A 22,743-nucleotide genomic window follows, 5' to 3' on the forward strand; every position below is an offset into this window, starting at 1 on the left:
GATTACAATATTTGAATATACATATTATCCCATAATTATTCTCTTCAAATGCATAATCTCCTCTGAGCTTGTAATAGTAAATTATAGGCTAGCTTGAAATATGATATTAAGTAGGGATGTCAATATAGGTGGAAACTCATGATTTCAGCCGAGCCCACTTAATTTTGAGTTGAATTTATCATTTTTCAATACGGGTTCAATATAATTTTATTTAAATAAATTATGGGACGTTCTAAATAGATTTTTCATGTTTATTTTTTTATTCGTTTATTAAAATTCAATAATATAATAGAATTGATAAAAATATTAGTATAAATTATAAATATAAGTTCGTTATGGGTCTTAAATAAGTCTGACCCAATAATTTAATTGATTAAATTTATTGTTGATAAAGTTGACTACATATAGCTACTTCCATATGTTCTAAATTTTTTTCACATTTTTTTATTAGAAATAAAATTACCAACATATTAGGGGTGTTATAGTTTAACTTAATAAAATTAGGTTGCACTGCCACCATGGATCTTATATAGGTTGGTGATAGGTTTTAAAGTGTCCGTCCCATTATTTATTTGCTTAATTTTATTATTGATTTAATTATACTATATATTACTAATTATTTGTACATTTCTAACTTTTCATATATTGTATGAGAAACAAATTTTTCAAAATGTATTTAATAAATTAATAAAAAACAAATTAAAGAAAAGTGAAGAATTTTATAAAATAGCCAAAACTTGTAATTCATATGTGACCATTTAAAAGTTATTTTTTTAATAAATTGAAAATATAAAATTATATTATAAATTTCAATGCATGTTCAAATATCAACATCTAATTATAATTTCTAATGAACTAATATGTACTATTATTATTGTGATTGAAAATCCATAATTCAATTTTTATAAATACTTATCGAGAAATTAGTTGCACAACTATTTATCTCATAATTTGCTTCAGAAAATGCAGTACTTTGCAATACGCTATGAACTTATTATTTTATATTAACAAATAAATCTTTAATGTCACATGATTACTTTCATAAATAATGAGTAATGCAAATTTAGTCGTATGGTATAACAAATTGTATTAAAAATATTGTCATCTTATTATTATTGAATATTTTAATTTTTATAAATATTAAATATGAAGAAATTAATATCATCGACCTAATTCGACCCATTTGCAACTCAACTCATTTTCAATCAGTTCATTCAAATTCATTTTGAATTGGATTTGAATCCAACCCATATTAAACTCAGACAAATTTGGACCCAACTGAACCCACTATTTGGCACCTCTGTAGTGTTAAGCTTTGAGGATATTATATCATCATGCTAAGAAAGACGTAAAACTTTAAGGTTGTAGTGCTTCGTCGTAACAGAAAATTCTGATCAGTGTGGAATTGTTGCATGAATGTAGTGTCTCATTGCATCATAGAGGCTCCATTTATACGTATTACCTAGGATTTTGACTTGCAGCTAACTCATGTTGAATTCGAACGTCATGAATTTTTTAGTAGATCAATCTCAAAATACACTATACTTAAACATACTTTAGTGCAATTAATCAATCAAGAATAAATAAAAAATATGCATTTATGTTGGATAGATTGTCAAGATGCATGAAACCCCAAATTTGAAATGAACTTATCATAACATTTATAATATCAAAAATATAATTAAATTTTAAATTTATTATATATTTTAATTTGAAGCTCAATTATTGACCATTTGATCTGAATTTTTTTATGAGTAATATATTTCGGAAAAAAATGTCAAACAAATATTATTAAAAGAAGAATAATATAGAAATGAATTTTTATTAAATTTAAAAATAATTCGGAATGACATTACGGTGGTGAAGTGTGGAAGACAATGCATGTATTTATTAAGAGAGAGAGGGAGAGAGGGGCATTTGGGTCTTTTTAATTTGATTATTTTTGTTGCAATGCAGTGTAGTGTGTGTAGGTGGGCAACGGTGCGAATGTTGGAAGCATGGAGGCAAGGCAAAGGCCGAGAATGGCGGCAATACAATTACTAAATTCCAAGCTCCATCCATTCATCCATCCTCCTCATACTCATTTCATTCCTAGTAAATTTCCATTTCTCTTTTTCCTTTTTCACACACACACACGCAGTAGACAAAGATAAAAGCCCACAGCAAACGCACAAACAAGAAAAGAAAAAAGATTCTCTCTCTCTCTCTCTCCCCCTCCCCCTCTCTTGTTGCTTGAAATCCCAGTAAAAAAGTACCATCATTTGGCGGATTTATCATGAAAACAAGATATTCTGGTTTTTATTTGATTTATGTTTGAAATGGATTGGTGAGAAAATTGGGAAGAAGAAAGAAAGGCTGTTTTTCGGAGTGCTGGTTTCTTCAAATCCCAGTAACAAAAAACCCTTTTTTCTGGAGTGGGGGGTTTGTTTCTGTTTTTTGACTTGGTTGTTTTGGTTGGTGATTGTTTCGATAAAAAGGTGGTTTTTCCGTTTAAGGAAAAAGTGGCTATGGAAAAGGAAGCTAAGATTGGTAGTGGGTTTGGCGTTTCACACAAGAAATCATCATCAAACAGTCATATTGTTAGTTCGATGAAGATGCAAGAGATGGATGCTCAAACTGAAACTCAAGCATTCCCTTCCAAGATTTGCATGATGCCTACCCATCATCAAGAAACCAACCCGGGCCGTCCATTTGCTGGCAGTAATGATCACTCTGGCGGCGGCGGCGGTGCTGGTGGTGGAGGTGGAGGCGGAGGCATGGAGCCCACAACCAACAAAAGCGGAGCTAACGAGGTGGTGGGCAATACATACCGTGATGATATCTCATCTTCTCATGGTGACGATGAAAATCTTGCAGAGAGTACACATATGCAGCCTTTTGACAATTTTACTCCCTCTTATTCCTCCTTTAATCCCTTCAAATCCCCAGGTAAAATTTAATATTAATCGCTTTCTTTCTCCCTTTTTTTTAAGTGGGAGAAGTTTATATAGTTTGTAAATGCTAGAAAGAGAAAATTCAACTGATTTTGCTCATCATCTTTTGGTTTCTTGGTTGTGAGCTGATTCAGGAGTAATGGCGGCGAATGTGGGGTTTCCTTTTACAGCTGCTCAATGGAAAGAGCTCGAAAGACAAGCTATGATATATAAGTACATGATTTCCTCTGTTCCCGTGCCTGCTTATCTTCTCTTCCCATTTTCAAGAAACTTTGCTGGCTCCTCTGCTGCATGTAAATCAAAATTTTACATTCTTTTTACCTCTGGATTTCTTTGATAGTTTGGCTTTTACTCAATGAAGTTTGATGAATCTTTTGAAGCAATAGGTAATGGTAGATACTCAAGAAATGGAGATCCGGAGCCTGGGAGATGCAAGAGAACAGATGGCAAGAAATGGAGGTGTTCAAGAGAGGTGGCCCCCCACCAGAAGTACTGCGAGCGCCACCTGCATAGAGGCCGTCCCCGTTCAAGAAAGCCTGTGGAAGTTAAAAACAATGGTGAAAACCATCACAAGAAAACTCGACTTGATCAAAGCAGATCTCTTCCCACAGTTCAATCTAGCTCTACTGTTTCCCAAGAGTTTGTTGCAGCAAATCAGCCCCTTTTGTTGTTCAATGCTAAAACTGATCTCACCATTTGTACACCTTCTTATAATGAAACTAATAGGTAGATTTGTCTGCTGTTTATGTGAGTAAGAGTATAGATTTTGAATGAAACTTTGCTTATGTTTTGGCTTGTGAACTGAAGGGATTTGAGCGTAACGGTGGACGAGGAGATGGTGGGAAGAGATGAAGGTGCTGAGCCGCCATGGCTGCATCCGATAGAAGCAAATATGGGATTGGCAAATGAGGGGTTCTCTGTTTATAGCTCTAACAATGCACCTATTTTTCATCAAGATTATGTGGAGCAACAGCCTTGGGATGTGTTTACTTACCCGAATTTTGAGGGACAAACTGGATTCGTTGATACTTGGTCGGTTGACAGCATGAACATCACAGACAACAGGAATCTTGAATCCTGCGTATCGCTAAACGATGGAAATGGCTCCCCTTCACTCAATTTAACAATGGCTATGGCTGCCGCAGATGTCCTGGGTGAAGAAATGAGAAGTATACAAATGGGGACAAGTGTTATTGATCACAATATTAAGGATTCAATGTGGTTGAGCCCTGTTTCTTGGGAGCTGTTTGCACGAGGAGGGCCGCTTGGGGAGGCTTTGCATCCGGGATCGCTTGTCATTGGGGGCTCAAACCCGGCATCCCCCTACAATTCAATCAGCACGCCTGCTACTACCGTTTCATCGCCATCGGGGGTTCTTCAGAGAACACTATTTTCACACTCTGATGGCAGCGTCTGCAACAGCCCGACTCTCGGGCCTCCCCTGACAACGGAAGCTGCCATCCAGTGGCTCAATTAGAGTGATGAGAATCTTAAATCATATATATATGTCCTTACATTTGGTTTTCTCAATTTTAGTTGTGATGTTGTCCTTGTTGTTTGTTCTTAAGGTGTATTTTAGTACAAGTTTATGTACATTGAGTTCAATTGTTTCTCTTGACAGTTAAGAGGGGTTGTGTTGGGCAAAAACTATGTTTGTTTTGATTGCGTGTGTTGTGATGAGGACATCCTGTGCTTGCCAACTCTGAGAGTCTTCTTGACACTGCTGCTGGGCCAATGCCTTTTAGTCTGTAACGAAAATATCTAGCTTGGGAGAGTGTTTTTTTTTTTGGTTCATCCAAAGTGCCACTAGTCTGGATATGGATCCAGTTAGGGTGAGCGTTCGGGTACGATAGTTCGTATTCTGACCCAATCCAATTGAGTTGGGGTTTTTTTTTTCTTTTTCTAAGAAAAAATTTGAGCATCAAGTAACCCAATATCGGAATTAAAAATGGATCGGGTAGGATTTTCCTACCCGATCAAGTACCAGATATTTGAAAAATAAAATAAAATAATTATCTCCTTCTTCTCTCATTCTTCTTCTTCTCTTTGGTTCATCCCTCTTCTCTCTTATTCTTTTCTTCAATTTCAAAGTTTCAAGTTCCCAACTCAACTACTAAGTCCCAACTCTCAAGAGCCAAGACTCATAATCCCAATAAAAACCCATCTTCATTCTCTCAAATCCTAATTTTTAAAATATCATAAGCAAATAATGGAATTAGAATACCAAATTCAAGGATTTATTACTTATTATAAACTCAAACATTTAAATTTTAAAGAAAACTGAAAAAAAAAATAATAAGCTAAAAACAGAGGCGGTTCGAAACAGCATCTGTTTTTTGACATTAAGATGTTTTATGTTCTACTTGATTTTTCCCCTCTGATTTTGAGTGGAGGTGAATTTCAACAAAAAAAATAACTAAAATTGTGATAATAGAAAGATATATATTCAACTGGTTCGTGTTGTAGAAGAAACAAGAAGTTGAGATGGCCGAGTTGGTCTAAGGCGCCAGATTAAGGTTCTGGTCCGAAAGGGCGTGGGTTCAAATCCCACTCTCAACAAACCCGTCTTTATTTTTCCTTCATTCGCCATCGGGAATTCTAGTGAACATATTTAGGCCTGTAGAAACTCGATTTTGTATAGAAATTCTTCTGAGGAAAACAAGTGATATGATCTGGGCCAGCCCACTGATAAAAGCCCTTCTTCCACACACACCAAAAGGAACCGAGATCATTCGCGAATGCAGCAGAAAGAAACATAGACAAAAACCAACACGCTCTTGATTGCGAGTGAAAACCCGATTGAAGAAACGACAGTTTATCAATCCAGACCCTTCTTCTCTCAAAGCTTCATGATTCCTCCACACTCTTACTTACCTTTCTCTCTCTATAAATCCCATCTTCTCTCACATCACACATCAACCAATACACGGCAGCAAAGAAGTTGTTACCGCAGAATCGCTAGTTTTCTCTATTGTTAATGGCGGCGGCTAAGACTTTGGTCTGTTCTCCTTTTGTATTAAGCAACGTTGTTGGGAGAACAAACAAAGCTTGTGATGCGCCTTCTTCTGTGTTTTTCCCGAATGTGTCTATAAGGAGAAGGCCACTGTCACTTGTTAGAGCCCAGGCAAGCGGCGAAGGCAAAGACACGGCAGTGGACGTGCATCATGTTGGCGGAGGCAACCAGGGAACCGCCGTGGAGCGGCGGCCGCGGAGTTTGGGTGTGGATGTCTCTCCTTTTGGTAAGTACTTGGCGCATTGCTTTCCTTTTTGGTCGATATCTTGTATTTTTACTTGGTAATGGAGTCTTATATCGAGATATTGTGAAACGAAAATAAAGCATAATATCAATGGGGTGAATGTAAAGAACATGGATGAACATTTACATTGACAGGCTTGCTAGACCCCCTATCTCCAATGAGGACAATGCGTCAAATGCTCGACGCCGTAGACCGACTGTTCGAGGACGCCATGACGTTTCCAGGAACGGGAGGAGGGGAAGTGCGGGTGCCGTGGGACATCAAAGAGGAAGAAAACGAGATCAGAATGCGTTTTGACATGCCCGGACTCTCCAAGGAAGACGTCAAAGTCTATGTAGAGGACGATCGTGTCCTTGTGATCGAAGGCAATGGGAGGAAGACGGAGGAGGAAGGGGGGAAAGATTCGTGGTCGAAAAGGGGGTATAGTACATATAGCACAAGGCTGATGCTGCCTGATAGCTGCGAGAAGGATAAGGTGAAGGCAGAGATGAAGAATGGGGTTCTTTATGTGTGTGTTCCCAAGGGGAAAGTGGAGAGGAAAGTGGTGGATGTTCAGATTAACTGAGGAAAGATGTATGTGTTTATTATGCTCTGTTTTCTGGTGTTGTAATGGTTCTGCTTAGTTACTGTTTTGTGTTGCTTTCTTAAATCTACAACATGTACAAGGTTTTTTATTAACTATTCACAACATGTGAATCTTATACATACGATATGTCTGATACCAGACACATCAGAGTGCATGACGAGGTTTGAAACAAAATATTCAAGAATTCGCCAGACCCACTTCAGTAGAATGGGCAAAAACCCCCCCCCCCCAAATACCCCCTTTAATTGGAGTTGTGGTTCACGCACATTAATGCGGGGCATTTTTATTTTTCACACATAAAATAATAAACATATTTTTATTTATCAACGGTTGTATATTACTTTATATGAAGCAGTGTCTATATTCAAGCAATACAAATTAAAAGCCTGAATTTATTAAATTAAAATCGAATAGTTTAGATTTAACTTAACAAATTTATAATTTATATTTTATTGGATCAAGATGAGTGACTTAAATTCTACATAATTTGAATCAACAGTTTAAAATTAAAATTGTATATATAATTAAAATTATATCTAGATAACATATATATAGTTAAAAGATATAGATATATATAAATAAAGAGAGAGAGAGGCGAGGAGAGGGAAGCGACGGTTGACCAAGATAGCGACGGAGGAGGAGACTAGGAGCTGTGGACCAGGGGGAATGGCGGAAGGGTCAGGGGCTGATTGGGGAAGGAGGCAGCAGTGGAGGGGGGAAGGGGAGGAGAGAGGGGGAGGCGAGGCTGCAACAAGGGGGGAAGGGGGGGGGGGGGGGGGGGGGGCCCTGCCGTTGGGGAAGGGGTGGGGGTAAGAAAGGTGATAGTTTCTTTTTTTCTTTTATTCTTTTGCATTTTAAATTAATTTAATTGTTTATGATAAAGGGTAAATATGTAATTGTTTAAATAAAAAGAAAAAACTGAGAATGGCAAGTGTACCACAGAGCCTATCCAAGGCGGGATCTTGCCAATTTATTTATTTTGGCTAATTTACTTATATCAGAGTTTCTTTTTATCTTTTTTTTTTTTTTGGGGGGGGTAAAATCTATGTATTGTAGATACATCGAGCAACACAAATAAATGCAGAGAAATACAGAGGAGAAATTATTATGCATCAAGTTAATTGTTTCCATGCAGATGGATTCATTATATGAACAGCAGTGCTAGCTATGTTAAAACAAAGGAGAGGGAAGAACAGAACCTGCCATAATTTACTAAAGAAAAAAGAGTTTTCGTTCAAGATCAGATGCATAAAACGGTATCAGTACTTTGAGGCATTTCCTAATATCGAGCATAATTAACATCTTGCGCCTCGAAAAAGGTCATATACTCTACAAGCCTAGCAGTCAACTATAAATATCCGGTGCAGCTGAAAGACCAGCAGAGACACGACACAGGAAAATGATAAAAACATCGATGCCACAGAGTACCTTAAACGTATCAGTAACTCCATACGTATATATATAGAGAAAAATAGAAGTGGTTATCTGAAGATCATCAGCGCTAGGGAAACTCCACTGAAAGCTTTAATGCATCACTTGGCGGGGTGCACGGGGTCGGACGGGAGTCTTTGATGGGCTTACCCTGGAAAACGTGAAAAATATATTATTAACCAATTGTGAAAGATAAGGTTATACAGAAAAAGAAATGGAGTGATAAGAAAGAAATCAAACCTTATAGGCAGTGATCCTAAGACTGCACCACTGCAGTTCAGAGCTGCAATCGCACTCTCAGCCTGGCAAAAGGAAAATAGATTCAATTGAAGTTTCTTATTTCAATTGTAGTTTGCAAAAGACCAACCTAACCCCAAATTTCGGGCGCGCACACTCACAGAGGCATAAAAAATTAGAAAAGGGATGAAAAGTCAAATTTGTTACATCAACATGGTGCAATTCTACGAGAAATCAAGCTTCAATGGTAATAGATAAGATAAGTCAACAAGCGCAAGAAATAGAAGAAATTGTTAAAGAACCTAAATCCTTGTTAACCAACAGCCTTCCCAAGTCATTCAACAGATAGAGGAGGAAACATAAAGTAGAAAAGAGTAAAGGCAGTCACTCATCGAGATAGGTAAATATTATGGTCAGATGCAAAAGTGAGTAATATATAAAAAACAAAAAGAATATAAAATAGCTCCTTGGCATTTAAAGAGATGCAGATAACATAATTGCTGGCTGCACAGAGAACAATGGAATAGTTGTATACTGAACCTTGCTCAGCAGGATATGCTCTGCAAAAGGGACTAATGCTGTAGAATCTTGATAACTGGAGGCAGATAAGGAGTTGGATGACAATATGCCAGAGGTCAGGGAAATAACTTGACCTACTATATTCTAAGTGTTAATCAGGTCTGAGGTACTGTGTTCTTCTCCCTCAACAAGTATACATTCTTTGGGTGGCAAGTTGCTCTCTCACTGAAGTTCTTCGCTCAAGGTGTCATGCATGATTATATCCCTAATCGGATAGGGGTAGAACAAAAATCGGGCGAAAGGAAGTTTGCCAGCAAATCAAAATTTCCATACGAAAGTTTTCTTTACCAGATGCAGTAATCTTATCTATTACATTCTTTGCCTTCAGTACAAGATAATGTCAAACACGACATGAACAAATAGGGTATCAAGACTGCCCATCTCACTCTGGTGTGCCTTTGTTGATCCCAGCTAAGTAAACGCACATTATGATCAAACATATCAAACCTAAGCATTCATAATGTGCAAATTTTTCCTGTCGACCATGTCGTGCTTAGGCATTATTTATCAGCTTTTCAGTTCCTTTCTACCAACTGATTACCAAAGAACAAGAGTTCTAAAATTGAAAACGGTCTCCATAGCTCGTTCCTAAATCAATCAAGAGTTTCCTTATGGAGTCCCGCAGCATACCCTTTCCACATTCCGCCCCCCCAACCCATAAGGAAAAGGAGAAATCTTAACTGCATTCAGTTTTTTGCTTATACAACTAGTACAGCACCATTTAGTTACAAACATAACTGCCCAACATGTGGATGATAAACTATATATTAATACTTTCATTTTGTAGCATACGCGATAAAGCACATTTAATAAGATCATAGAGCTCATAATATGTTGCTAATAGCAAATCTGTAATAAAGTTAAAGAAAATTCAACAAACTTATTAAGATATTTAAAATAAGTTGAGAACCCCTTACTTTTTAACGAGGGTATAAGCCCAAAACATCTTATTTTGGATCTTGTAAACTCCTTTTCTAAAAAGTTTTACAAGACAATTCACAACATCTTAAAAGCTAAAGAACTTATAAACTCACCCAACCACCCTCTAAGTATGTTTAAGCATACTAGGCAAAAGACACATAACAATACTGTTTCATCTCACAGATAACGCAAAGAAACGAATCTGCAGCTAGTTAGGTTGTTGACATAGTATAAAGAACACCAACCATTAAAAAAGAATTCCTCATTCAAATGTGCATTTTTAGTGTGCAAAGAGTATGTGTATTTACCAACAAGCTACTATAAGCCCAAGGATATACGGAAAATTCTTGCCCAGACCTGGCTCGGCCAAACTAATTCAATCACAGAGTAAGTGTATCCCTCATTCAAATGTGCATTTTTAGTGTGAAAAGAGTATGTGTATTTACCAACAGGCTACTATGAGCCCAAGGATATACGGAAAATTCTTGCTCAGACGTGGCTCGGCCAAACTAATTCAATCACAGAGCAAGTGTGATACACTTGCTTTGTGATTGGTCACTTTCCCTAAATTGTACACCAGTCACATGGCACCATGTGAATGGTGTACAGGTTTGGCCGAACCGGGTCCGGGCAAGAATTTCCCTAGATGTACATCATAAACATTATTCAACAAAAAACTAACTAAATTATAGCCAAAAGTACCGGCGTAGAACCAAAAGTAATAATTTTTAGCTAACATCATTAAGTAGAAACAAGTCAAACAGAATAAATAAAAACTGTGGTTCTCACCATTACGAATTCCACGAAAGCTATACGAGTGGAATGATGATAGTCACCAAGCAACCTCAAGCGATGAACCTGATTCAGCAGATACATGCCATGTCATCGGTAGAAAAGTTTAAGAAGATAGTTGAGCAAAGCTATCAAAACAGATACAAACCTCGCCACAAATGGACTCAAAGAAGAGTTTGACATCTGCTTGGGTGACCTGTGTTGAGAAAACAATTAAGTCATGCTTGTGTCTAATAAATTGCCATTGACAACATGTCAAAAGGATTGCAAATCATGAAGCTACCTTTTTATCAATATTTGTACAATAAATAGTTCTTGCACACATCTCCCTTTCATCCTCAGACTAGCATCACAGTATGGAAATATGTTAGTGCTTCATTCTTGGGACAAATAGAGCTTGAAACAAGTATTGCAAGTAACTGGCAAGCTAGCATAACTTTCTCACCCTTGGCAAAAATGTCGGATTAACAGGTGCAATTGCAGTTTTGGAAGGCAGTACTCTCACTGGATAATACCCAAGCATAGTTCCTGACAAACTCAAAGCATTCCTTGCTCCTTCTGCAAGTCAGAATGGAGACAACACAATGTGATGCAACCTCAAGCTCCTTTAAAATAAACAACCAAATGAAGTATATCCACGTACCTTCGTCAGTGAATTCAACGAACGCAAAACGGAGTACAGAATTAGGGTCACCACAAACACGACAATCCACAACCTTCAACACAAGCAGCATACAAGAAAAAATTTAGATATATCATTTAGTCGTAGGATGCAGCTTTAACCACTGAGATTGAGTACTAACACACATGTACCTGTCCACAACTTATGAAAAGTGCTGCAAGTTGCTCTTCAGTGACCTACATTCATCACAAGAATGGCCAAACTTTTACGTTTTCACTCAGAACAAGAAAGAATAACAACCAAGAAAAACCACAATAGACTATCTTTACCTGATGATCAATATCAGAGACATACACTGTCCTCCTAATCACATCTTCTCTTTGGGCCATGCTTGTCCGACTATTCACCCTCCTTTTCCCATTAGTATAGCCATTTTTCTTCTGCATTTTAGGAATCAATCAACACAACCAACTAGCCAGCCAAACCTCTATTAGGAAAAGGAAAACAGATAAAATATCTAATCACAGAACATAGTTTCATGATACCAGAAACACAAAATAACTCAATTTCCATTTCTCTTTGCCCAAATATAAAATTCAAGAAACTGAATTAAACGAGATTACTCGTTGCTATACAATATTCAACACAATTATTGTAACAAATCAATTTGAAAGAACAGAAATCAGTATTTCCATATTTCCGTCTTCTTTATCAAGGAAACCAAACATCAATACAGAAAAAAAAAAAGAAGAGGAAAGATTAGTATAATATCATTAAGCTTGCAAAATCAAACAGAATCATCAAATAAAATACTAACCCTTCTAAAAGAATTTTCAGTTGGAACACCTGAATTAACGAGCTGTTGAATTACAAAACCATTAGCATTATACCCAAAATGCCCTGCCGCCGCCGCCGCCGCCGCAGCTGCTGCTGCTGCATGGGGGGGCGCCACCCCCAGCCTGGGGTGCCCGCCGACGACGACTGGGGCAAGCGACGGCGGCACAAATTCCTCCGCCATCGGGTTCAATTTCGAGAGCATCTCCTCTAAATCTCTCATCTCCCTCTTAAACCCTTCCCCTCCATCATCATTCTCATTCATTTTCTTCTCTTGTGGAACCCCATTTCCATTGCTGGAGTGCTGCTGCAGCTGGGGGTGGCCGTTGGTCATTTTCTGCTGCATCAGGTGGTAATTCTGATCGGCGGGCTTCGTTGACTTTTGGCTATTAGCGGCGGGTTTTGTTGACAGTTGCTGGTTATGGTGATCCACAGCGGCGTCCGTTTGTTGCCCATCCCGATTCGACGACGGCATCGCGTTAACCCCGGCATTTTCCACCACCGCCATGATCAAAAACCTTGGCAAGATTCTCTCTCCCAAGCTTCTCTTCCTCCAAATTCCTTGTATTTCCTACACGGGTCTGTCAAAGAACACCAAAAAAAAGGAAAACCCAGAATCTAAATCTCAACTTCAATCGATCAAACCTCGGAATTCTCAATTCTTAAAGCGATTAATAACCAAACAAAAAAAAAAAAAAAGAATCAGAACTATTTACCTGATGGTAACAGCTCTAAATGGTTTCCATTGAGCGAATAAACTGGAAGATCGTGAGCTAAGAAAATATCAAAGTTGAGAAGGAAAATCTGTATAGGCAAACACCAGAGCACTGCTTTTCCTTTTCTCCGTTTATTTTATTCTAATTGCGAGAATATTTTACTGAGCCTGCACGGAAAAGATATGTAGTGAGAGAAATGAAACAGTACTACTACCATAATACTGTTGTTTATCTCTAGAGAGAGAAACGCTCTTTTTTCCAATTAATATTAATAAATAAATTATATATATATATATAACATTTAATTTCTTTTTTTATTATTTATTGGAGTTTTGTTTCGCAACGCCCCAGAAAATATGATGAAGAACTGGTGAGGACAGAGGGGGACCCACCCTGCTATGTGATCAGAATTTAGTGCCATTTTTTCTTTTTTCTTTTTTGTCTTTTTGTTAGTGATTTTGGTAATTATGGTTTAATCATGGCTAATAATTGTATGATCATCATCTCAGTAAGGTTGATGGCATTTATGCTCCAATTTTTTAAGGATAAATTATAATATTTTTTTTAAATTAAAATACTTATAATATTTTTTATATTATAATCTTTTAAAATTAATAATTATCTAATAAATAGTCTGTATAATAAAAACATCACGACGAAGTATTTATTAGACATTCATTAATTTTATAAGAAATTTATAAAATTTTAAATTATAAAAAAATAACTATAATTATAATATATATCAAAAAAATTCATTTTATAATATATTTCACATAATTTCATATTTTTATTTAATTATGTAAAATCATTAATTGATGACATAATTATTTAAACATATAAAAATATATCGGATCAGACCTATCATGAAACATCTTATAAAAGATAAATAATAATCCTATATATTTTGGAGAAAAATTAATATTACAAATAAATTATATTTAATTTTCGTAGGTTAGTTAAATTAATAATGGGGGATGGTATTTACTTTGAGTGTTGGTAAAATGTAATTCTAAATCCATCAGTGTGTGGATGTTTAAATGCCACAGTCAAGAACGAATTTAGAAGTAAAAAGTTAGAGATGGTAAAAAAAATAACACTTCAAGAAAAGAAAAACTCACATTTATATATTGTGTTTCCCTTGCTAATTATAAATACTCTCTTATTATTTGAAAAACTTACAAATACCCTTAAAATTAAAAATAATTATAAGGGCTACAATAAAACGAAAATTAATACTCTATCCTTACTGAATTTTTATTTTTTCTTTAAAAAATATACGAGAAAATAAAAAGAAAAGAATGGGTGAGTAACGTAAAACATTCAAAGGGTATATTTTAGTTCATAGGATTTTTTAAAAAAATAAAAATAAATTAAAATTTGTAGTCCAAAATGATATTTTGATAAATCCAACATGAATATCAATGAAAACTTAACTAACGAGATTTAACAGTTAGACGGAGGTTAAAATGATTTATTTATATTTTTTTAAATGATAATGAATTATTATAGTTATATGAAATTTAATATATATGTATATAATTTACCTGAAATTGAAAATATAAGAGCAAGGTATGATAGAAGATATGAAAGGAATTGTAAAGGGGTGAAGGAAAATCACATGAAGCATGGGAATGAGTAGATGCATGAATTTTGATGTTCCGCGTGCAGGTAAACGTCACAAGCAGGTGCTAAACGTATTTGGCCTTAGCTACCCCAAAAAACTATTTATTTATTAAGTAGATGCCAAAATACCCAGTCTTTATCCGCAAAGGCGATTTTCTTGGGAAAGGCATCTTGCTATTGCTACCGTCACAGCCCTAGCTGCCACGTGTTACGCTCGCCAACACAAATAAACCACATGCTATTTATTTAAATTAAATATTAAACATTTAAATATGCAATTTATTTAAAAAATGATTAATTCAGAAAAATTGGATTCGATTTGACTTCACCGGATGAACAATCCTACATTCAAGTGAAAATTCAAAATCAAGAAAATAAAATGTTTTCAACATGCGATTATAGCAGAAATAATAGAAAAATATCTAAAAGCCATGGTTTGAATGTTTATAAACGTATTTGCACTATTGTAAATATAAACGTGCGCCTAGAAAATTAATAATAATAATAATAATAATTAAAAATTATGAAATTATTTTTATACTGATATAAAAAAGAAAGTTTATTTTTTTTGTCGATAAATGACGATTTGTGATACTGTTATATTAATTTTTTTGTTGTGTTGATAATATTAGTTTATTTATTTTAATATGATGTGTTAGTTTATATATTTTATTTTATTTTATAATATATTTTAAAATATAAAAAATTATTTATTATACTTACGTGTTTAGGCTACGGATTGTAATATAAAGAGTCAAACATGTGAAATTTCAAATGAGTACAAGCTAACGATGATTCTTAGTTTTAAAGATGCCTTCATGGAATTGCGTACTGTAATGCGAGGAGAAGAATTGTACGCAGCCAGGCAATCCCCTGACGGCACCGTTTTGTTACGTAGACGCCACGAACACCACCAACAGTCCGCACACGGTAATAAAACTCTCTAATTTACGAACATTAAAATTCTTAATAATAGCTACAAGAAGAATATTAAAAGAATTGCATTAAAAGGTGGGTCGCGACCATCTTTCTTTGTATTTTTTATATAATTATGAATACTATTTTATATTTTTAAAAATATAATATTTTTTTTATTTTAACAACGGCCACATTTCGTTAGTTGTTCTTACATTTTCATTATTTTTTTTATGGTAAACGTATTAAAATACCCTCTTAGAATATAATTTATAATATATACATTTTGATAATTTTTAAAAATATTTTTATGGATTAATATTCCCTATAGATTACTTATTTTATTCACCCTATATTTTTTTATATATTTTTATAAATACTTTTTTAATTTTTAAAAAAATTCCAGCAAGAAAAATATAATAATGTCCTCTTTACTGTTTAAGAATTACATAACTATTTTTTATTTAAAGGGGGTATTTATAATTTTTCAACAATGAAAAAAATATTTATGATTATGTCGAATTGTAATTTACCCTAAATAAATTATTCGAGTCCCAAACCGTGATCATTTACTAATACAATGCGTTGCTATATATACTTTGTATTTTGTTGAAAAAGAATTAACAATCAAATATGCTAAATTATCAATAATCAAATCAAAATTAAATATATTTATTTTGTTACGATGCATCGTGTTTCAAAATATTCCAATATAATTACTTGAATTAGAAATATATATATATATATATTATGATAAATAGTAAATAATATTTAAACGTAATAAAATAAAATGGCTATCCTTATTTTGGTTTGAACTGAATTAATAAAGCCCATTAGCAATAATGCAGGCGAGCATTTTATACTTATTATATAATTGACATATAATTTAAATCAAATAATCAATTTTTGACATAATATACAATCACATATTTTATATGATTGGTTGAATCCCTAAGTTGATTTTGGATTTTTTTGTTATAAATGTGAAATTTTCACCTTAATACTTATAATTTAAATATCATCGTACCTTAAGTCGCTTTCCCATAAAAATAAAGCAACATAAGAGCAAATGGTTTCGACTTTGATTAAGCAAATGCGACTTGTGAATTCTTTTTTTTTTTTTCATTCTGTATTAAAATATTAGTTGGTCCGATTTCAACCGGCATAAAAAAATCAGATGGACTTTAATATTTATACGAATGCTTAGATTATATTTGAATCGAATGGTTTGGAATTATGAATTTATATTTAGTAATAATTTCTTTTGTTGGATTTATTTAGATAATTATGAATTCAACAAATTTAATTTTTTTTATATGGAGTAATTCAGAATTCTTATCAAAATGTATTCTTAGGATATATTCATTAATACAATTTTTTATATTAATATATATAAATTATTATAATATTAAGTGATCTGTCGTTACCAACCGATCGTATATGAGTAGGATCAATATATGATGCTTACTCCGCTAATGAAATGATTAATTAGACACACCGCCAGGAAAAAAGAATCAACTAGTGGACCACTAAACTTAATTTGATGCAACCTAATTATTATTTGTTTAGGCTGCACTGACTTTTTCATGTGGGCCCCAATTGTTCTGCAAATGATCCCGACATCTTTTAATCCTAGCCGTCAATCGAAGGACCACAAGTCTTTAATTGGCCCTACATATCTTACATCGGTAATTTTAATTATAAATAATAAATATACGAGTGTTAATGTATAACTAATAATAATAATTATTATACTAAACTAATTAGTATTATTTAATACAGCTTGCTATTGGATCGGTGCTTAGTGTTTGAAGTATTATTAAGTTTGTCATGAAAAGACGCCCTCACAAGAGATGGTGTCTTAGTTCAGCCAGTTCGTCGCAAGGTATTGGTCGCTTTGATTTCAGTTTTATAGAGAGGAGTCACACGATTTTATCCTGTTAAGACGCTTCGTTGCGGAGAAAAAACTTTAGATTTATAAGCCAATCAAGTTTCTCGTCTGCAATCAATATGGAACGATTGCCTATGTTATTAATCCTCAAACGAGGGACTTGGGAAGAGCACATGGCTACATTCCCACATACGACGCCAATAATGTAATTGTGATTTTGAATAAACAGATAATGGGAAAAAATACCTTTGTCATAATACTATTAAAATAGTTCAATACATATACACATTGTTGGAATTCGAACTCATAATCTCCTAATTGTGGGATCTCAGCTTCATCCGAAGAATAAATTAAATAACTTATCGACTCAATTAATATACTAAAAAATAATAAAATAAATTCACATAAAATGAAATAAATAATCACACATCTCAAAAAATTCATATACATAACTTCAAACCTGTATATAAAATTTCATTCTTAACTATTAGACTTAGACGTGGTTACTAATTGGGCCTAAATAAATTTATTAATTACCCAAAAAATGTGTTTGATGGTCTTTTTCTGACTGGGACAACAATAATAATGATTGCCTCTAAGACAAGGCGCGGAAGTAAATTTTGTGAGCTACTGAAGAAAGGGACAGAAATGGCCTAAATCATGCCAAGTTTTTTATAATAGTATACCAATCCCTATTAAATTAACTTATTTATTAGTTTTATTGAGTATAGAAAATTTCAAGACTATTTTTTTCTTTGTAGAGTACATTTAAATGTAACTTTTTTCCTTCAAAAATTCAAACGGGAATTAAAACGTGAAATATTATTATATTAATCTACTGTGAAATTAATGGTACCAAATTATTACTTTTAAGTAATATGGTATATTTGAATGTAAATTTTGTAGTTTACGAAATGAAGTTAATTTTTTCAATAAACATGTGAATAATTACATCGACACCCCTGACATATAACTTGTTTATACAAATTATTCCTGCTTTTTAAAAAATTAAACATACACCATCATAAATATCGACATCATATTTTTTTGAAAAACTACACATACACCATATATGAACGCCGATAACACTACATAAACTATTTATGTTTTTTGGCTGTCGTGATGTTTTATGTAATTACGTAAAAGATAAGGGTGATTTATATAATTAGGTTATAAATTAGTAAATGTAAATAAAATTATCCCATATATATATATATAAATGGATAGTTGGAGTAAATATGGAAAGGGTTTAAACTGATTTTATTGGAAGTTTAATATTTTTTTTTAAAAATATTTTTATAGAATGTGTAAGAATTCATAGAATATTAGCAATGTAGATAATTCAATAACTTATTTTTATATGAAATTTAAAATTAGGCGAGTTTTACGAATATTTTGAAAGATATATATACACACTTTTAAAACTTCAGCAAAATGTTGTTTGAAGTGTAAATTGGTGCGGCCCAAACTATTATATGGGCTATGGGCTCCATGTGCTAAAAGCATTATTATATTTATTCTCTCCTACATTTTTAACGTATCGGTTATATATTAATTTTATTGAATTCGATGGCCTAACTCTTAGAAGATATAACTATTGTTTTTATATACTTTATTTAAAAAAGTAAAAAAATAAATATATTTATATATAATAAAACAGAAATACTAAGGCCATCTAAGTAAGCTTTGTCGTGTTTATACTATAGAATTTGAAATATTTATAGATTTTATTTTATTATTTAAAACGAAACATTGATGCCTGAGGGTATTTGTGTATTTAAACTTATTTGCAAAAGATATCGATATAATTTATTTTTTTCAAAAATATAACTATACCATACTTTGGCCTGGGGTACTAACTAGTATAGATATATAATTGAAAGGAATAATTACAGTCAATTCTCCTGAGATTTGATGTAGTTATACTTAAATCCCCTATAATTTGAAAAGTTACGTATGCACTCATGATGTTTGTTTCTGTCTGATAAATAAGTTATCATGTTAGTTAAAATTCATTGCACTTGTTGATATTAAAAAAAACAAATTGAATAAAAATGATATTACCATCGATTGAATTATTGCAGATCAACCAATTTTTTTCGCAATGAATATATATATCCTCACATATATTAACTCATGAAGACGTATGAGAGTAATTTGATCATATTTAGTATAATAAAATAGTAATAAGTCAATTGGGAGGTAAATATATATTTTTTATTTTATTGTTAATATACACAAATTCGATGAATGTTGACTAACAGATAGATTTATTTGTTAGACGGAAGCAAATGTTGGGGGTGTTGGATGTAACTTACAAACATGGAAGTTTACATGTAATTACACAAAATTTCAGGAAAGAGGAGTGTAATTGTCTCTAATTGAAAATAATAATCAAGTTATAGGAGGGCAAATCATGAAAAAGATCGGGGAGGCAAATGTAATTAGGCGAAACCTCAGCACCCTTCATAGGAAACTTTCAAGAAGAATATAATCAGCCCCGTGCCGCATGCTGAGCCCTAGAGCAAAGTGACCGTGAAAAATAGTCGAAGCGCCGCCCAAACGTCAAAAGAGGTATTTGTATATTCGTTCAATTTCAAATTCTCAGAACCCTAATCCTGGATATTCATCTATTAGATTCACGCAGAAATGTCGTTTTGCTAACTGTTTAATGGTTGTAAAATCATGTTTCAGACGAACTTTAGGTTGAAGAAGCCCTAGCTCGACGAGCCCTTGGACTCTCTTCTTCACGGAGTTGGTTTGCGCGGGGATTTACGCTGCTGAGCTGATTGTCTGATCTGGTATGTTTTGTATTGGAAGGAGTTTGATGGTTAGGGTTTCTAAGCAATTTGTGTAACTAGATTCGTGCTCGAATGGAATGAATTCAAATTGGGGTTTTGGAGTTCTGATTGTGGGTTATTGTGTTGGAAACTGAATCAGGGGATATCTTCATATTTTCAATCCCAAGATTCGAAATGCATGTAAATTGTATCAGCCTAAGCGAATCTATTTTCAATTCCTGGGTTTCCTTTTGACTCCGTTAGGATCAAGAATTCAGCTTAGCAAAATTAATGCAAAAACGTTGATTTTTTTTATAACAAAAAAAAAGTTGAACTGAACTACATCAACTCGTTCTTGCACATTTTGGACGATTATGCATGCCAAATACTTTCCAGACGTACTTAAATGTCATTAAGAGTGTCTTATTGTCATGCTAGTGCAAAAGTTTTCTTTATCTTTTACTTAACCAAGTGGAAATATTTTCATAGTTTTGTTTCAATAATATTTGAATTAATTTGAAAATAAAGTTTCCAAAAAACTTCTTACCTTGAATGAAATGTAAACACCATTATATGGTGTCTACAGGCATTTGCTTTAGATGCTTTCCATCATTCCATGGAGTGGTAGATTTGGAATTGAGCTGGGATTTTTGAGATTTTTTTGCATTAAGATTTAAAGAATTTTGTATGCATTCCTTGCTTATGTTGTATTGCTGATACTTGTTGTGGAACTTGACTTTGAAGAAACAAGCAATGCCTCTGGTAGCATGAATTGTCTTCATTAAACATACTGTTCCATGAAGCTTATATTTGAGGGGCTACCTGCATTCCGGTGAAAATGGTCCATGGCAAAGCTTGGGAACGAAGTTTCACTAGTTCCTTCTGTATCTATATTTTAGCTTTACTTTTGGTCTTGCAAGGCTCTTAAAGCACCCATTGGTTAGTTGATTTGTCTTCATGCATCTCAATTTTATTTTCTTAAATTGTTTCCTGGCATATAAGGTGTAAAATTCGAAAACCTCGAGTCCACTGAATTTGGTCTAGTCAGTTGAACCAAGACCTTATTCTTAACTGTTCTTTTAGCCTTATGTTTTTCCAAACAAACATAATTAGAACATTTTTTTTCCACTTATTGATAAATGTACCGTGTCAAAGGAAAAAGGGCTATCAAACACTGGGTCCCTGATATATTACATATTTTCCAGGATCATTTTTCCGCAGTGTAAAGAAGTCTGAATAAGGTGAATACATAAGTATCTGACGATGTTGTCTCATCTCATGACACAAATGCTTTGTTTATGATAGATGTCAAGCGCTTGGACAAATATGAGCTTTGGAATCATACGTAGGGATGTAGAATGGGAGTGGGAGAATTCAGGGTGGAGTCTTTGGTATATTTATAAAATTGGAAGTTCTTGCTCGCTCTCTGAAGAGCTATTCATCTGGCAAAATTTTAGAGAGGATGAGGAGATCGTATTTTAATTCAAATAAATAATAGCTTTGGAGTATCATGGAGCATATGAGCAATGGAGCTTGTGGAGCACCGCTCACCTCAAGGATTGCTCTCTTGGTTTGCTTCATAAGTTTTTTCCTTTTTGATTATTTTCTCCTTGTCAAATCATTCCAATGGTAACAGAAGATGTATAGGGTTATTTAAAGCTGGCACCAAGTTCACTGCTTAAATTGGCTACCCTGTTGATGAAATATTTTCTCTCTGCAGCATTTACTATTGACTTCTTACTCAAGGACTGAGGATGAGTGGCCGATTCTCTCGCACCGCACAATTTGTTTTGCATATATATATATATATATATTCTATTTGCCTTGGTTTCGTTGTGTTTCAGTGGGCATGTTTCTGAAGCACAAACACTCCAGACTTCGAACTATTGTTCTTGACATGCGATTACTTATTCACTACTGTAAAGTAAAGTTATTACTTACAGCTCTTAAATTGTTATGCTAATTCCTCTTTGAAAATCTCCCAGCCATTAGGAAACTGTTCTCTGTTTCTCTTTGCTGAATGTGTCACCTGTGATGCACAGATGTTGGATTTATATTTTTCTAAACAATCCTTCTTCCTCTCTTTGTCTAAGAAGTCCCTTTGATAGAAGTGCATGTTAAATGAGATGCACAGATGAACATGCATCAACATTACTATAATACTTATGGATGACTAGAGGTACAACTAAAGTTACTGAATCATCTTACCAAAGTGTATATAATGTGGATGGAATTGGTGTAAGAAGTGTTTCAGGTGCGTGTTCATTTGGAAACTACAAATTATTGTAGCTTATTTCCAGACTCCCTTTTTGATTTTGCATTTGGCTGTTAGGGATTGATTGCTACAAATAAGCAAGTCCACCATATCAGCTTATAACAATGATAATAGGACAGCCCATAGGAACAAGTGATGTAAAAGTGATTTTTGAATTCAGTGTTTCATCACTAAACTGAAGTTATTGGTTTGCGTTATTGTTTCTTGATTCTATTTCTGCTTGTCCTCATCCACTTCATCTGAGGGTTGATTGTATTCTTGGTATGATTAATTTATGATCTATAAGGGTGTTGACACATTGAGAAAATCTGTAGTATGCTTCTTGAGATAAGCTGGATCTCTTAATGTATG

At 33.9% G+C, this 22,743-nt stretch overlaps 3 protein-coding genes, 1 long non-coding RNA gene and 1 other non-coding gene across 7 annotated transcripts; 4 read left to right on the forward strand and 1 right to left on the reverse strand.

Moving 5' to 3' along the window:
- On the forward strand, window positions 1,960-4,744 carry LOC105166777 (growth-regulating factor 7-like). 3 transcript variants are annotated; one of them, XM_011086258.2, is made up of 4 exons: window positions 1,960-2,928; window positions 3,062-3,226; window positions 3,314-3,659; window positions 3,741-4,744. In XM_011086258.2, the coding sequence occupies exons 1-4, from the start codon at window positions 2,508-2,510 to the stop codon at window positions 4,408-4,410; spliced, it is 1,602 nt and encodes a 533-aa protein (XP_011084560.1). In that variant the 5' UTR covers window positions 1,960-2,507; the 3' UTR covers window positions 4,411-4,744. The 3 variants fall into 3 exon arrangements, with proteins under 3 accessions (XP_011084560.1, XP_011084563.1, XP_011084561.1); XM_011086261.2 differs by having other exon boundaries at window positions 3,320-3,659; window positions 3,741-4,743; XM_011086259.2 differs by having other exon boundaries at window positions 3,068-3,226; window positions 3,741-4,739.
- Window positions 5,412-5,492, forward strand: TRNAL-AAG. Its single transcript has one exon. It is a non-coding gene; the product is annotated as a tRNA-Leu (tRNA).
- Window positions 5,730-6,897, forward strand: LOC105166778 (small heat shock protein, chloroplastic-like). The gene is made up of 2 exons (XM_011086262.2): window positions 5,730-6,172; window positions 6,325-6,897. Exons 1-2 carry the CDS (start codon window positions 5,911-5,913, stop codon window positions 6,753-6,755), a joined length of 693 nt encoding a protein of 230 aa, XP_011084564.1. The 5' UTR covers window positions 5,730-5,910; the 3' UTR covers window positions 6,756-6,897.
- On the reverse strand, window positions 7,962-13,073 carry LOC105166779 (polyadenylate-binding protein-interacting protein 12). The gene is made up of 11 exons (XM_011086263.2): window positions 12,909-13,073; window positions 12,176-12,773; window positions 11,688-11,798; window positions 11,550-11,594; window positions 11,380-11,452; window positions 11,182-11,294; window positions 11,020-11,079; window positions 10,885-10,932; window positions 10,734-10,802; window positions 8,448-8,509; window positions 7,962-8,358 (listed from the first exon to the last, which is right to left on the reverse strand). The coding sequence occupies exons 2-11, from the start codon at window positions 12,698-12,700 to the stop codon at window positions 8,301-8,303; spliced, it is 1,164 nt and encodes a 387-aa protein (XP_011084565.1). The 5' UTR covers window positions 12,701-12,773; window positions 12,909-13,073; the 3' UTR covers window positions 7,962-8,300.
- On the forward strand, window positions 19,784-21,904 carry LOC105166780. The gene is made up of 3 exons (XR_848211.2): window positions 19,784-19,911; window positions 20,032-20,138; window positions 21,838-21,904. It is a non-coding gene; the product is annotated as an uncharacterized LOC105166780 (long non-coding RNA).

Source organism: Sesamum indicum, linkage group LG7 (assembly GCF_000512975.1).
Source record: "Sesamum indicum cultivar Zhongzhi No. 13 linkage group LG7, S_indicum_v1.0, whole genome shotgun sequence".
In the NCBI taxonomy this organism is placed as follows: domain Eukaryota; kingdom Viridiplantae; phylum Streptophyta; class Magnoliopsida; order Lamiales; family Pedaliaceae; genus Sesamum; species Sesamum indicum.

Coding starts and splice junctions, on each gene's coding strand:
- LOC105166778 (XM_011086262.2), top strand. CDS start 5,911: ATGGCGGCGGCTAAGACTTTGGTCTGTTCTCCTTTTGTATTAAGCAAC. Junction 6,173..6,324: donor TGTGGATGTCTCTCCTTTTG/GTAAGTACTTGG, acceptor TTACATTGACAG/GCTTGCTAGACCCCCTATCT.
- LOC105166777 (XM_011086258.2), top strand. CDS start 2,508: ATGGAAAAGGAAGCTAAGATTGGTAGTGGGTTTGGCGTTTCACACAAG. Junction 3,227..3,313: donor TGCTGGCTCCTCTGCTGCAT/GTAAATCAAAAT, acceptor AATCTTTTGAAG/CAATAGGTAATGGTAGATAC. Junction 3,660..3,740: donor TCTTATAATGAAACTAATAG/GTAGATTTGTCT, acceptor TGTGAACTGAAG/GGATTTGAGCGTAACGGTGG.
- LOC105166779 (XM_011086263.2), bottom strand. CDS start 12,700: ATGGCGGTGGTGGAAAATGCCGGGGTTAACGCGATGCCGTCGTCGAAT. Junction 11,453..11,549: donor TTTTCATAAGTTGTGGACAG/GTACATGTGTGT, acceptor CTTGTGTTGAAG/GTTGTGGATTGTCGTGTTTG. Junction 10,933..11,019: donor GTACAAATATTGATAAAAAG/GTAGCTTCATGA, acceptor TTCTCAACACAG/GTCACCCAAGCAGATGTCAA.